Below are 13,228 nucleotides of genomic sequence, written 5' to 3'. Positions count from 1 at the left end.
CATGTACATAAGTATTCACAGCCTTTGCTCAATACTTTGTCGATGCACCTTTGGCAGCAATTACAGCCTCAAGTCTTTTTGAATATGATGCCACAAGCTTGGCACACCTATCCTTAGCCAGTTTCGCCCATTCCTCTTTGCAGCACCTCTCAAGCTCCATCAGGTTGAATGGGAAGTGTCGGTGCACAGCCATTTTAAGATCTCTCCAGAGATGTTCAATCGGATTCAAGTCTGGGCTCTGGCTGGGCCACTCAAGGACATTCACAGAGTTGTACTGAAGCCATTCCTTTGATATCTTGGCTGTGTGCTTAGGGTCGTTGTCCTGCTGAAAGATGAACCGTCACCCCAGTCTGAGGTCAAGAGCGCTCTGGAGCAGGTTTTCATCCAGGATGTCTCTGTACATTGCTGCAGTCATCTTTCCCTTTATCCTGACAAGTCTCCCAGTCCCTGCTGCTGAAAAACATCCCCACAGCATGATGCTGCCACCACCATGCTTCACTGTAGGGATGGTATTGGCCTGGTGATGAGCGGTGCCTGGTTTCCTCCAAACGTGACGCCTGGCATTCACACCAAAGAATTCAATTTTTGTCTCATCAGACTAGAGAATTTTCTTTCTCATGGTCTGAGAGTCCTTCAGGTGCCTTTTGGCAAACTCCAGGCAGGCTGCCATGTGCCTTTTACTAAGGAGTGGCTTCCGTCTGGCCACTCTACCATACAGGCCTGATTGGTGGATTGCTGCAGAGATGGTTGTCCTTCTGGAAGGTTCTCCTCTCTCCACAGAGGACCTCTGGAGCTCTGACAGAGTGACCATCGGGTTCTAGGTTACCTCCCTGACTAAGGCCCTTCTCCCCCAGTCGCTCAGTTTAGATGGCCAGCCAGCTCTAGGAAGAGTCCTGGTGGTTTCGAACTTCTTCCACTTACGAATGATGGAGGCCACTGTGCTCATTGGGACCTTCAAAGCAGCAGAAATTTTTCTGTAACCTTCCCCAGATTTGTGCATCGAGACAATCCTGTCTCGGAGGTCTACAGACAATTCCTTTGACTTCATGCTGGGTTTGTGCTCTGACATGAACTGTCAACTGTGGGATCTTATATAGACAGGTGTGTGCCTTTCCAAATCATGTCCAATCAACTGAATTTACCACAGGTGGACTCCAATTAAGCTGTAGAAACATCTCAAGGATGATCAGGGTAAACAGGATGCACCTGAGCTCAATTTTGAGATTCATGGCAAAGGCTGTGAATACTTATGTACATGTGCTTTCTCAATTTTTTTATTTTTAATAAATTTGCAAAAATCTCAAGTAAACCTTTTTCATGTTGTCATTATGGGGTGTTGTGTGAATACTTTCCAGATGCACTGTATGTGAATACCATTTATTTATATTCTTTTATAGCTTGCTTTTATGAGTTCCTGCAACTGATTGGAGTTTTGTTGCCTTCTTTATTCAGAATGATAAAACTTGATTACATGAGGGGTTTTAGCAGAACCTTAGGAGCATTATTAAACTGTAACCCAGATAATTTTTATAATTCTTTGTGTAACCTCTTGATATTCTAGAACAACATGTTAGGAGGCAGTCATCTACATCAGTGATTCCCGTGATCAGTCATGGAGATCTCTGTGGCTGCAGGTTTCATACCAGCTAAATTCAGTTCTCAATTGGACTCCTACCTTAAGTAAGCAGGCTGTCATTTCCCACTTTGTATGTATCAGAAAACAAATGACAAAACTAGGTTTTCATAAATTTTATTGGAATGTAGCAAGCATTTCTGCATGTTACATAGTGTGATAGATCAGCCCAACTACAGGCAGACACCAGGACACACAGATGTCCAAACATGCTTTTATTTCTTCACTGCACAGTCCTTTGCACCTCACACACAGTGCACAACCCACCAGCACTATTGCTCACAGTCTTTTCTTTCTTTCTTCTCAGCCACCCTCACTCCTCCACTCTCAAGCTCCATCCGCTGCCTCCCGACTCCAGCTCCCTGAATGGAGTGAGGTTGCCCCTTTTATAATGCACCCTGGTGTGCTCCAGGTGCTCCCTGATGACCTTCCTGCAGCACTTCCTGGTATGGCGGAAGTGCTGCATGGGTACCCAGAAGCACTCCGGGTGTACCTGCATCCTGGTCCGGCAGCACTTCTTGGTGTGGCGGAAGTGCTGCATACCATTGCTTCTGAACCATCCAGGTGCCCCCTGGCAGTGACCATGGGTCCCTATAAGGTTGAGCTTTCATCCTCCAGGCGTCTGCCACAATGGAGACATTTTAATTATTTATATCTTCATTTTTAAGTTTTTCATCATCGTAATTTTCGTTCCATTTTTGTGATGTTTTAGTTATTTAAGCTGTTATTTAATTATGAACACACTACTAGGTCTAACACTGATGTAGCTGAAGCCTTTCAGCATTCAGAGTTGTTCGCCCTTCTGTCTGCTTGGCTTATCATTAATTGTTATTATTATATTGCAGTAATGGGCACTTACTGAGGAATCTGAATGTAGGCAGCCTATGCCATAGCTAACAAATTATAAATACTATAAATTTAGAAATCCTTGTCTGCTACATTTCATGCACCACATGAAAGAAAGACTCTAGCAGACACACTCTATTAACATATGCTTTAGGTTGGTAAGAAAAGTGTTTCTAGAAAAATACAAGTATTTTAGTTCTTCGTTTCTGTAGTTTCTTTTACCAATTCTTCCTGTAACAATTTACACAGTTGCACAAACTATGCCTGCATTTCAACAACTGGAAATGCAATCTACAGAAGTCCTCAACATTTCTGAAAGGAGAGGAAACTCTGATAACTACATATTGTGACAAAAGGCGCTATGTAGCCATACAGAGTGAATTCTTACCCTCTTGCTCTACAAATAGGACTGCTTCTTGTTTGCAGTGGTGCACTTCTAGGTGTGTGACATCAGGCTGGCTGTCATTTAGCGAGTCTCGACTGTTACAGTGATATTAGCATTAGTTGAACAAATACTAATTCAATGAAGGACACACCAGTCACTGCAGTGGAATATTGCTTTAATTACACTCAATATGTGTGCCATCCATGACTGAAAATTTAACATCTCAAAACTATAAATCTCACAAAAAGGAACAGCTTTCTGATACAGTATACAGTACACTACTTACAGATAGGAACAATATATGAGACCGTAAAGACAAATGCAGCAGATGCATGTGTTTGAGATTGGGTCACACAGTTCCTGCAGGAGCGAGAAAAAAGGGGATAAAATCAATTCACATACAATACCTGGAGGTATTTGTTGCACCATTGTGCTAGGAGGCTAAATAGGAGAACAATCCAGATGGAGATGAGTACCACCATAGCGGTAAGATTCTTAACTCACTATATGGCACAACTCTGAGTCTCTGTACTTTCTCTCTGCAAGTCCATAGATATGGTGCATAAGGCAAAACATCTGCCTAGTGATGCCATATATTCAGGGAATACAAAAGAAATTGACAGATGGTCACTAAATTGGTTGCATAATCAAGACTTATTACAGGAAAAATTGCAGGACTACGGTGCAACAAAGATGGACCTTTTTGAAAAATATGAAAATGAAAAAGAAACCCTCTCTTCTGTTCATAGATACCAAACAATTAAGCATTTACTGACAACACTTTCTGCATAACATGAGAAGAATTCATGTGTTATCAATTCCAGCTGTATACAAATCAAGGAAAGAATGTGCAAAATTTATTCTAATATCACCAGAGTGGCCCCAAAACGTTCAGAAATCTACAGCATGCAGATGGCAACAACACTGCTAAAGTTAATTCTATTTGAGTAATGCATGTTTAAGTAAGAGAAAAAGAAAACATTAAGAAAAGCCTTGGATACCTCAAATTATTGATACAACAATGTGGACGCTAGGGGTTACTGTTGCCCCTTAAACCCAACAGACAGACACGCAGGACACGGTAAAAGCACCAAGAAGATATTTTTAAATTATTTTCTTCCTGCACAGTGCCTCCAAAGCACCACAGCCACAATAAACACAATACTCAACAATAATCACACCTCCCAGCATGCGTTGTCCACCTCCTCCCGACTTAGGCTCGCTTGCTGGGTTCACAACAGTCCTTTAAATAGTCCTTAACCCGGAAGTGCTTCTGTCCTTCCGTCCATGTGACTCTTCAGCACTTCCAGGTCAGATGGAGAATTTGTATTTTCTTCAGCCTGGAAGTACTTCTGTGCTTCTGTCCCCGTGACTTTTTAGTACTTCCAGGCTTTGTAGACAGTAGGAACTCCCCAGTCGTCCTGCAGTGTCTCCTGGGGACACCCAAGGTACCCAGTAGGGCTGTGAAACTGAACTCTAGATCCCATGATGCCCTGCGGGAATCCGGGGCACTGCTGTGCTGCAGGGAAGCTGCCAACTAGTGTTCTGGGGGAGGCAGTGTCCCAATGCAGCTGCCTTCCCCCATCCTTCCACTTCAGGGGCATCCTGGCCGGGTTGTGCTGCCGGCCATCTCTTACAACACCTAATTACAAACAATGCTAACAAACAGATTTGCAGAATGCATACTAGATGTTATCTTGGTCTCTAGTAACAGTTCCAAACAGAGATGCTACAGTATGAAATGGGAAAATGTTTAAAAACATGTGCTTATCGAAACACCTGCAATCACATTGAACAAAACCAGCTCATGTTCAAAGTCACATATATTATGCAATGAGATTCTTGTCTCTTTGTCTCCCAGACTAGTGACAGTAATGTAATGCAGGTGATACACAATAAATACCAAATGATATATGAAAGAACACATATCAGGTGCAATCATACATTTTCCAGTATAAGCAGCTATTGTATAGCCTTATGATATGAAGATAAGTAACAGTGTAGGATAGTTGAGTTCTTTCACAATACAATTGGTCTTTGTGAGGCAGTGTTATTTACAGTATATGCCCTGAACAGAAGAAATCTATTTATCAATAATATACCGAGTTAACTTTATCAGCTTTCCTAGTGCATAGGAAGGAACAAGAATTAGTTATGGGCCAGATGAGCTCATTTTTCATGATTAATTAAACATGAGCTTCACCACATCCAATGTTTAAGGGAGAATCTTGAGTAATAAAAATCGAGTGTGAGAATTTTAAGAAAAATTTAATTTGAATGCATCACAATTCCGCAGAGTCCATACCACAATTAAAATGATGTTGGCATGATGATTATTAAGCACCAAAGAAATTCAAGATCCAAACCAGTGGTGGCAAGGTAATGTGCACCATTTTTCTCTGACTGTTGAGAGTACTGTACAGTTTAAATTGATTAAAAGACTCAAAACACCTGGGGCCTCATGTATAAACGGTGCGTACGCACAGAAATGTTGCGTACGAACGTTTCCACGCTCAAATTGCGATGTATAAAACCTAAACTTGGCGTAAAGCCACGCACATTTCCACGGTATCTCATAACCTGGCGTACGCAATTTCTCCGCTCGGTTTTGCAGACTGGCGGCACCCAGCGTCAAAGCAGTGCTACTGTTCCTGTGTGGTTACCCTTTCTTTCTTAGATCCACATTCCTGACGTGGCTTTATAAATACACTGAAACTAACTGCATGTTGTTAATTAATGTAATGCATCTGATTGTAATTAACCTGCAGCAATATAATGGTCCAGGGAATAGCCATAGTATTCCAAATACCATAACTGCTTTAGCGTTGTTACTTTCAATGCATCTTCTTCTTCTTTCAGCTGCTCCCGTTAAGGGTTGCCACAGCAGATCATCTTTTTCCATATTACTCTCACTACACCACTCGGAGTATTTATATCACTGTATCTGAGTGGGGAATCACAGAAGCAGCTAATTGGAAAGAGAATTATCGGTATACAGCATGAAGCAGACGCTGCCTGAGCCATGGCAAAACCTTTCAGAGACTTTCCTGTACAGACTTCGCGGTTTAGAAAAAGTTTCATCCCAAGAACTATAAACGCACTCAATCAGTCCATCAAGTGCTCCTTTTAGAACTGTTTGTACTTATAAGTACAATTACCTCACTGTAAACTTGCACTACAGTTATAAGATTGCACAACCTGCGCCACTTTATAAAGCGCGTATTTACATATGATGATGATATAATTTTTAAGATGAAATGCAGCAAAATATGTTGATTGTATTATACAGATAAAACTTTAACTTCATTTAAATAATCTGAATTGTTAATAATTAAACATGTGAGGACACGGTACCGCAGCGCTAGCTAGTTCAGAGATTGTTCCTGCATTGCATTGTATTCTTGCTGGTGCTGACGCGACACTGGAAGGATAGACAGATAGAATAATTAAAACATGTACTACGAAGATATTTCAATGTTCCTTAAAAGTTTTGAAGAATTGGCGTTTTGAAGCTTACAAATGGCTTCACGTCTGTTACAGAGCTGATTGTGTGGCGATTGGGTATTTGGAGAAATAAAAGTAAGGACAGGAATTGGAGGTTTAGTACGTTTGAAAGAGACAGTACTTCTGTAATAAATTATTTCATCGAAGGTCGCGCATGGCGCAGCAAGCCTCTTGCGTGAGACATGAACAAGCACTGCGCCACCGTGTTCCCATGTTTAATAACATGCTTTCATTCCTATCATCATGAAAAAGATATCACGTATACATCTCAGTATTTTAATTATTCAGAGAGCTGTAATATCACGAATGTAATGGATTATGTGTCCTGTCAGAGAAAGAGAAAGCCTGTTTAAGAAGCAGGTAGTGATTCACACACAGAGCACATAGAAGATCAAATACAGAACAAAGCATTTAATGTGCTACTTTAGTTACAATGAGATTTGAGAAACTAGTAAATTAAATGATTTTAAGATGAAGTTTATGATGTTCTACTTCAATGGCAAAATAAACTACGTGGTTAAAGGAAATTTCGAGATTAAAGTTGACATTTCGTGCTTTTTTCCCACTGTGTGCCTATTTTTTTTGTCTGTACCCTAATAAGCTTTTATGTGACACTCAGACGGTGGGCTACGACTCGCCTTTTCACGGTGACTTTGATATGTGATTTCTTTTTTATTTCGGGCACTGTGCGACTTTGTGAACTTGAGCTTTCGAGTTTCTCCGACACTCTGTCACTCGATCAACTTCCTTTTGTTGATTATACCACTGTTTAAACCAACAAATAGTACGTTTTTCCTTTGCCTCCACTTGGTATTCGCTGAAATTCTTATATTTTCCGCCGTGCTTTTCCCATTGTCTTTTCACAGAAGGCTATTTATATTGATTTGCATATTCAAAGAGGCGTAATTCTGGGAGGAGTTGGGGCGGGACAGAAGGCGCGTGCATGTGCGTTACTTTTCACGCTGATCGGGATTTATGTAGCGGAAGAACGTGGAAGTTTGCGTACGTACAGATTCCTACATCTGGATTTTTCTGTGCGTATGCACATTCCCGCTTTTGTGCTTACGCCATGTTATAGTGTGAGTTCTACGCACTGCGTTATGCATGAGGCCCCTGGTCAGTATTATGCTGATTTGCTTTGGTGGTGGGGAAAGTGGCATGGAAAGCTGTCAAACATCACCCATCTGTTCCATGACAATGCTTGTGGAATTCGGAGAGATGCCAAACACAGCTCTATTCTTCAGAAGAGGCTTGTGTAACTACCACTTCTTCCTCCAATGCAAAGGCCATGCTTTAGCAATGATGAAGGATATCAGGTCAGCTACAGACTGTTAACAGGTCAGGATCAAAGGTTTTTGATCACTCCTAGTACTTGCTTCCAGATTTGATATAGGAACCTTGCATCAAAATTCTATTCCCTTCCATACTTAAAGGTGATTTCCCAGACTGGAACACAGAAGACATTTGCATGTATAACAAGTCTGCAAATGTGCATGTGTCCCAAATATCCCATCAGCTTTCTAAGGTTCATGAATGCATTGGATGCAAGGTGTATCAAAATTGGCTAAAATGTCCTTACTTTTAAGTAAAAACATGTTTTCTCTCCAATGGACTCTTTTTAAATAATAAAGCAAAGTACAGGGGAAAAATTGATTCATTGTGTGTTACGTGTATTTTTCATTGCAAATTATCTTCTGTTTTAAAAGCTGTTTTTGTTGAAAAATCAATGATACCAAAGAAGCAGGCTTGAAATACATTTTTTGTACCAATAGATGTAATGATAATGCACATTTACTGATTTTTTAGGCAGAATAGAGCTACTAGAAAACAGTTAAGTCTATATATAAAAATGAATAAAATATCAAAATTGACATCTTATTACCAAATTATCTACAATAAGAACATATAAACCACTCAGATTGTGATTAAACAACTCTATTGTAGTTGGTAGAAGAAAAGTTCCAGACTGCTGGTTTTTGTCGAAAATACTTTTTTTAATTAGAGAATAATCATGATCTCTTCTTATGTATTATATTTGACCACCTACTTTATTTTGGATCCAATGAACTGGTGTAATAGAAAAAATAAATACAATTTTAAAAGTCAGTTGACTAAAGATGAAACAACAAAAGGGTTATAGACTAACCTTAAAGATGTGTATCCAATAAGCATAAATCATAATTTCATAGAGGCTTTCTGCAGTAGTATAACGTGCCCTATTGGTAATTTATGGGTTTAAATAGAATGACTAGAATTCTATTACTATGAAAAATAACTTGCCTCTAAGTAAGAGATGGGTAAAAATTAAAATGTGCATTGGGCTGACGCCTTGCCCGGGGTTTGTTTCCTGCCTTGCGCCCTGTGTTGGCTGGGATTGGCTCCAGCAGTTACCCCGTGACCCTGTAGTTAGGATATAGCGGGTTGGATAATGGATGGATGGATGAATTTCTGCAGAAAATGTCCAAGAATGTTATTTGAGACCCCTATATCTAGAATATCTATCAACCAAAATGATATGAATAATGTATATGGAGTTTATAACACTATTTTTCTTTATGTTTCTAGTGTACACCTATCTACCGGTATATATTACAAACTTGTTTATTACAGCGTAATGTTCATTTTAGGATTTTATGATAGGAAATCTGAGTGCCTTGGGAAAACTCTTTCTAACATAGTTAAAATATGGAAATTCTTCTCAGACAGAAGTCAAGGTCAAGATTTGATCCTGATTTTGATTTGTCTGCAAATGTTTAGCAATAGTACTGTTTGCTCTGCTGTTATCTTTCTAATATTCCCACTAACCGAAGAGTTACTGTCTGTCACTGCTTTTATGGAAGATAGAGAAACAAGGTCTATATTATAAACAAAGGTCACCTAGATATCCATCTTTTCATTCATTCATTTTATTCTAGCATTCAGTTGTAGAGGGTTGGAGTCTGTTTTGGTAGTGGTTTGGCATATGGCACAAACCCACCGTAAGTACCATAGCAATCCACAGTATACTCTGTCATCTATCCATACTTATTTACAATGGGCTGGTGTAAGACACTAATCATTTGGATTATGAAATGAAAATAACAATATGTTTTTGATTGAAATAATAACTGTAAACTGTTATTTTCGATTCAATTAATATAAAGCAGTATTTTGCTTCATTTTATTAGTCATAGAAAGTGGCTGTACATTTAGTTGAAGCAGATACCTGTGACTTCATTGAGTTCTCACATTTCACTTTCTATTTTCTGCCATGCTTCCTGACTTATGCCCTGCAGGTGTCAATGTGGGAATCCCAATCTGAGTGTGGTGCCATGTAGCATACTGGGGAAGCCACTGCTCCAAGTACAGTGTCTCCCCTGATTCTTAATTACATTGGCCCCCTGGCCAGGAAATGAATCATGCCCAGTCTCGATCAAGACACCAGTCCATGTCTGTTGTCCATTACAGAATTCTTATGTACAGTATTGTTAAGATAGATAGATATAGTGACTATAAAGAAATACTCTCTCTCCTCCTCCCTCTTTGGGCTTTTAAATGTTTTATGTTTAATATTTGTGATAAAAAAAAAAACTAATGTCAAAATGTAAAAAATACCTAAGAATGTTTTTCGCAGAGTCAATAGTGGCTCTGATCGGGAAGCTCGAGAGACTGAGCAAGGAGTCTGAGTGTCTAGACTTGCGAATGTCCTGGATAAAAACCAAGATCCAGGCCTTTAATGACCTCTTGGGCACAGCCATCAGCAGTGTGTCTGTCTGTGGAGAGAGTGACGACCATGTTGAGAGGTTTACCTCAGCAGCGATTTTCATGTCTCTGGTGACTCTTCCTATGAAGTCAGTAGACGGATTAGGAGAGCACGGGGGATCATAGGGTCGCTGGAATGGGGGGTGTGGTGCTCCCAATATCTTTGCAAAAGGACGAGGGTCCAAGTCTTAAAATCCTGGTACTTCCTATTTTGCTATATGGTTGCAAGACATGGACGCCATCTGGTGACCTGAGATGAAGACTGCACTCCTTAGGTACTGTGTCTCTTTCGAAGAATCCTTGGGTACTGCTGGTTTGACTTTGTGTCGAATGAGCGGCCGCTCATGGAGTCCCAAATGAGGCACATTACCTACATTGTGAGGGAGCGTCAGTTACTGCACTACGGCCATGTGGCGCAAATCCCAGAGGATGATCAGGCTCACAGGATACTTATTGTTGAGGACTTGAGCAGCTGGACCAGGCCAAGGGGATGCCGACATAATATCTGGCTGTTACAGATAGATGGCTCTTTCCGGGGCCATGGTTGCAAGACATGAACGCTGTCCATGGACCTGAGACGAAGACTAGACTCCTTCCATACTGTGTCTCTTTGGAGAATCCTTGGGTACCACTGGTTTGATTTTGTGTCGAATGAGTGGTTGCTCACAGAGAACTAAATGAGGCACATTACCTGCATTGTGAGGGAGCATCAGTTATGGCAGTATGGCACAATTCCCTGAGGTTTATCCAGTTCACGGGATCCTCATTGTTGAGGACCCAAGAGGCTGAATCAGGCCAATGGGACGCCTACGTAAATGGTCATTTCTGGGGGGTGGGACTGGACCACGTGTCTTCCTGGGGAGTTGCCAACCAGGATTCTGAGGTGCTACGTTGTGTTGTAGGTGTGGCAACGCGCTCTACCAGTGCATGCTCCCGAACTTGACCTGACCTGACCTGACCTGAATGTTTTTCTAAATTAATTAACGGAAGAGGAAAATAAATGATACCTGATACCATACAGTATCAGTCATGTTTAATCAATGGTAGAAAGTACAGCCATGCAGAGACTGCAGGTTTTTTTTTTCTGTTCGTTTTTTTTTTCTGTTCATTTCAGAATTGTTCAGTCTCATTCAAACTGTACAGGGACTGCTGGTGAATATCAGTTTTCTGCTGCCATTCATGATTAGATTAAGGTTTTGGTATTGAGCCGCTCTACAATGTTACCTTCATTGTTTTTAAACCTGTTTTGAGTTTTCACTTTAATGTTACAGAGCAAAAGCTGGCAGCGTTGTTACTGGAATGCTGCTATGGCTGAAATGTTTATTTCAAACCTATTTCCTGTTGTTAACTGAGCTTCTTGTTTAATCGGATAACTTTGCTCAGCCTCCAATTGCACAACTTACCAGTAATATAGGTTTATTTTCTCTGTGAATTCAGAGTGATGTTTATGTGTAGTCATTTTACATTATTTCCTAATATTGGACTTCATTGTAGTTCTCTCTGTTGTTAAGATTATTTAACCAGCAGCATGTTTATCATGATATGCTAATTAAAAAGTTGTAAACAGCTGGGCAGCTACTTTGCCATCATTTGCACCAGTGAGTGTTGGTCATAATAAAACTATTTTAATTAACTATTAAAAAAAGAATACTTAAGGTGAGAGGAGAGCGTATAAGCGGTGTTCAATAATTTATCTACATGGTTATGAAAATAAACTGTAATGGTAAAACTCCCCTTTTTACTTTTCAGTATAATCCCCCTTGGTTCACTTTGCCTCCATTGATTTAATCCATCAGAATAAAAGGATTAATTTTAGTCCCCTAGTCAACCTGTTGCTGCCTCCTTGAGGTCATTATCATTGGAAAAATGCTGTCCATGTAGAAAATTTTTCGGATTTCAATATTTGAAAATGGAAAAAATCTAATTCTCAGTTAGAGGATCTGTACAGAATTTTTTCAAAATCTGGCAGAATCTAATCAATAATATTTTAGAATAAGAAGAAATAATTATTTCCGCATTTCTTTCCCTTCTCCATTATTTATTTACCTATATATATTTTTTCCTTTTTTTTTTTTTATTTTTGCCCTATTAAAAAGCCCTAAGCAATTCTCCTTTGGCCATGCTCTCCTTCTCAAGGGTGGGGTTTGATTTGTCTTTAATTCTTTTTTGTATAAATTGATCTATTTGTATGGAATGATTACAATAAAATTAATAAATAAAATTAAAAAAAAAAAAAATCTTCGGATTTCACAAGGGACAATAATCACTGGGGACCAGGTCTGGACTGTATAGGTAATGGTTAAGGTCTTTGAAACCACATTCCCTAAAGAAAGCCCTTGATTTTGGGGATTTGTGGGATGGTGTGTTGTGAAGCAGCAACACTCCTGCAGACAGTTTCCAATGACATTTCTGTTTGATAGACTAATGGGTGTCTCCAGTGATGGTTGACTTGTGTGGCATGAACTCCAACAGCAGAACACCATTGTTTGGTATTTGGTCTCTTATGGTGCATGAACTTTTTTATATTTATTTTTAGACCTCCGTTTCTGGATGTTATGCATTTCTCATATATTGTTTTACTGTTTATTACAAAGTGAATTTAAAAATTGCCTTTTGTATTTTATTTAACTGGCTTTGAAACCAATCTTATTTTCACCTACCTTTCTCTTTTATTACTGTCTTAGGATTCTGTCTTACATTTTAATTTTATAAACATCTTTCTACTGTATTTCTGCTAGAGTTTTTTTGTTTTGTTCTTAAAGACCCACAGTGTTGTTCCTCAATTTTCTAGACTCATTGAGGACACTGCAAAAGACTGGCTTGATCCTGCTGTTTTTACTGGCATCTTCCTGCTACATTGGTGTACTTACATCAAGTGGAGTCTTCCTGCTGGACTTGCTGGGTGGCAAAAAAGCTTGTCCTGGACTGTCCCGTTCACTGCACATTTTCATGGGTACTGTATGCACAGCTAGTAATTATTAATCATAGGTCAACTCAGTAGGGCAGTGTGTAGGATGATGAGATAAATACTTGCTATTTATTTGTGAAACATATCCCTGTTTGTGGTGGTAAAAAAGCTGTTGGAGATTGGGCAGAGGTGGTATTGGAGTCAGTATTTC

At 39.7% G+C, this 13,228-nt stretch overlaps 1 protein-coding gene across 4 annotated transcripts in view; it reads left to right on the top strand.

Moving 5' to 3' along the window:
- The window catches only part of LOC114654251 (transmembrane protein 127), a 51,926-nt gene that overhangs the window by 36,818 nt on the left and 1,880 nt on the right, over positions 1–13,228 (top strand). For all 4 annotated transcript variants that reach the window (XR_007935454.1, XM_028804675.2, XM_051930157.1 and 1 more), the window contains one exon: positions 12,901–13,062. Coding sequence is in view for 3 of the 4 variants with exons in the window: in XM_028804675.2 (XP_028660508.1) it covers positions 12,901–13,062 (162 nt within the window). In the remaining variant the exon portion in view is untranslated. The remainder of the gene's footprint in view (positions 1–12,900; positions 13,063–13,228) is intronic.

Source organism: Erpetoichthys calabaricus, chromosome 7 (assembly GCF_900747795.2).
Source record: "Erpetoichthys calabaricus chromosome 7, fErpCal1.3, whole genome shotgun sequence".
NCBI classification, from domain to species: domain Eukaryota; kingdom Metazoa; phylum Chordata; class Cladistia; order Polypteriformes; family Polypteridae; genus Erpetoichthys; species Erpetoichthys calabaricus.
Note: the sequence above shows the minus strand (reverse complement) of the source record. Positions and strands in the feature narration are given on the sequence as shown.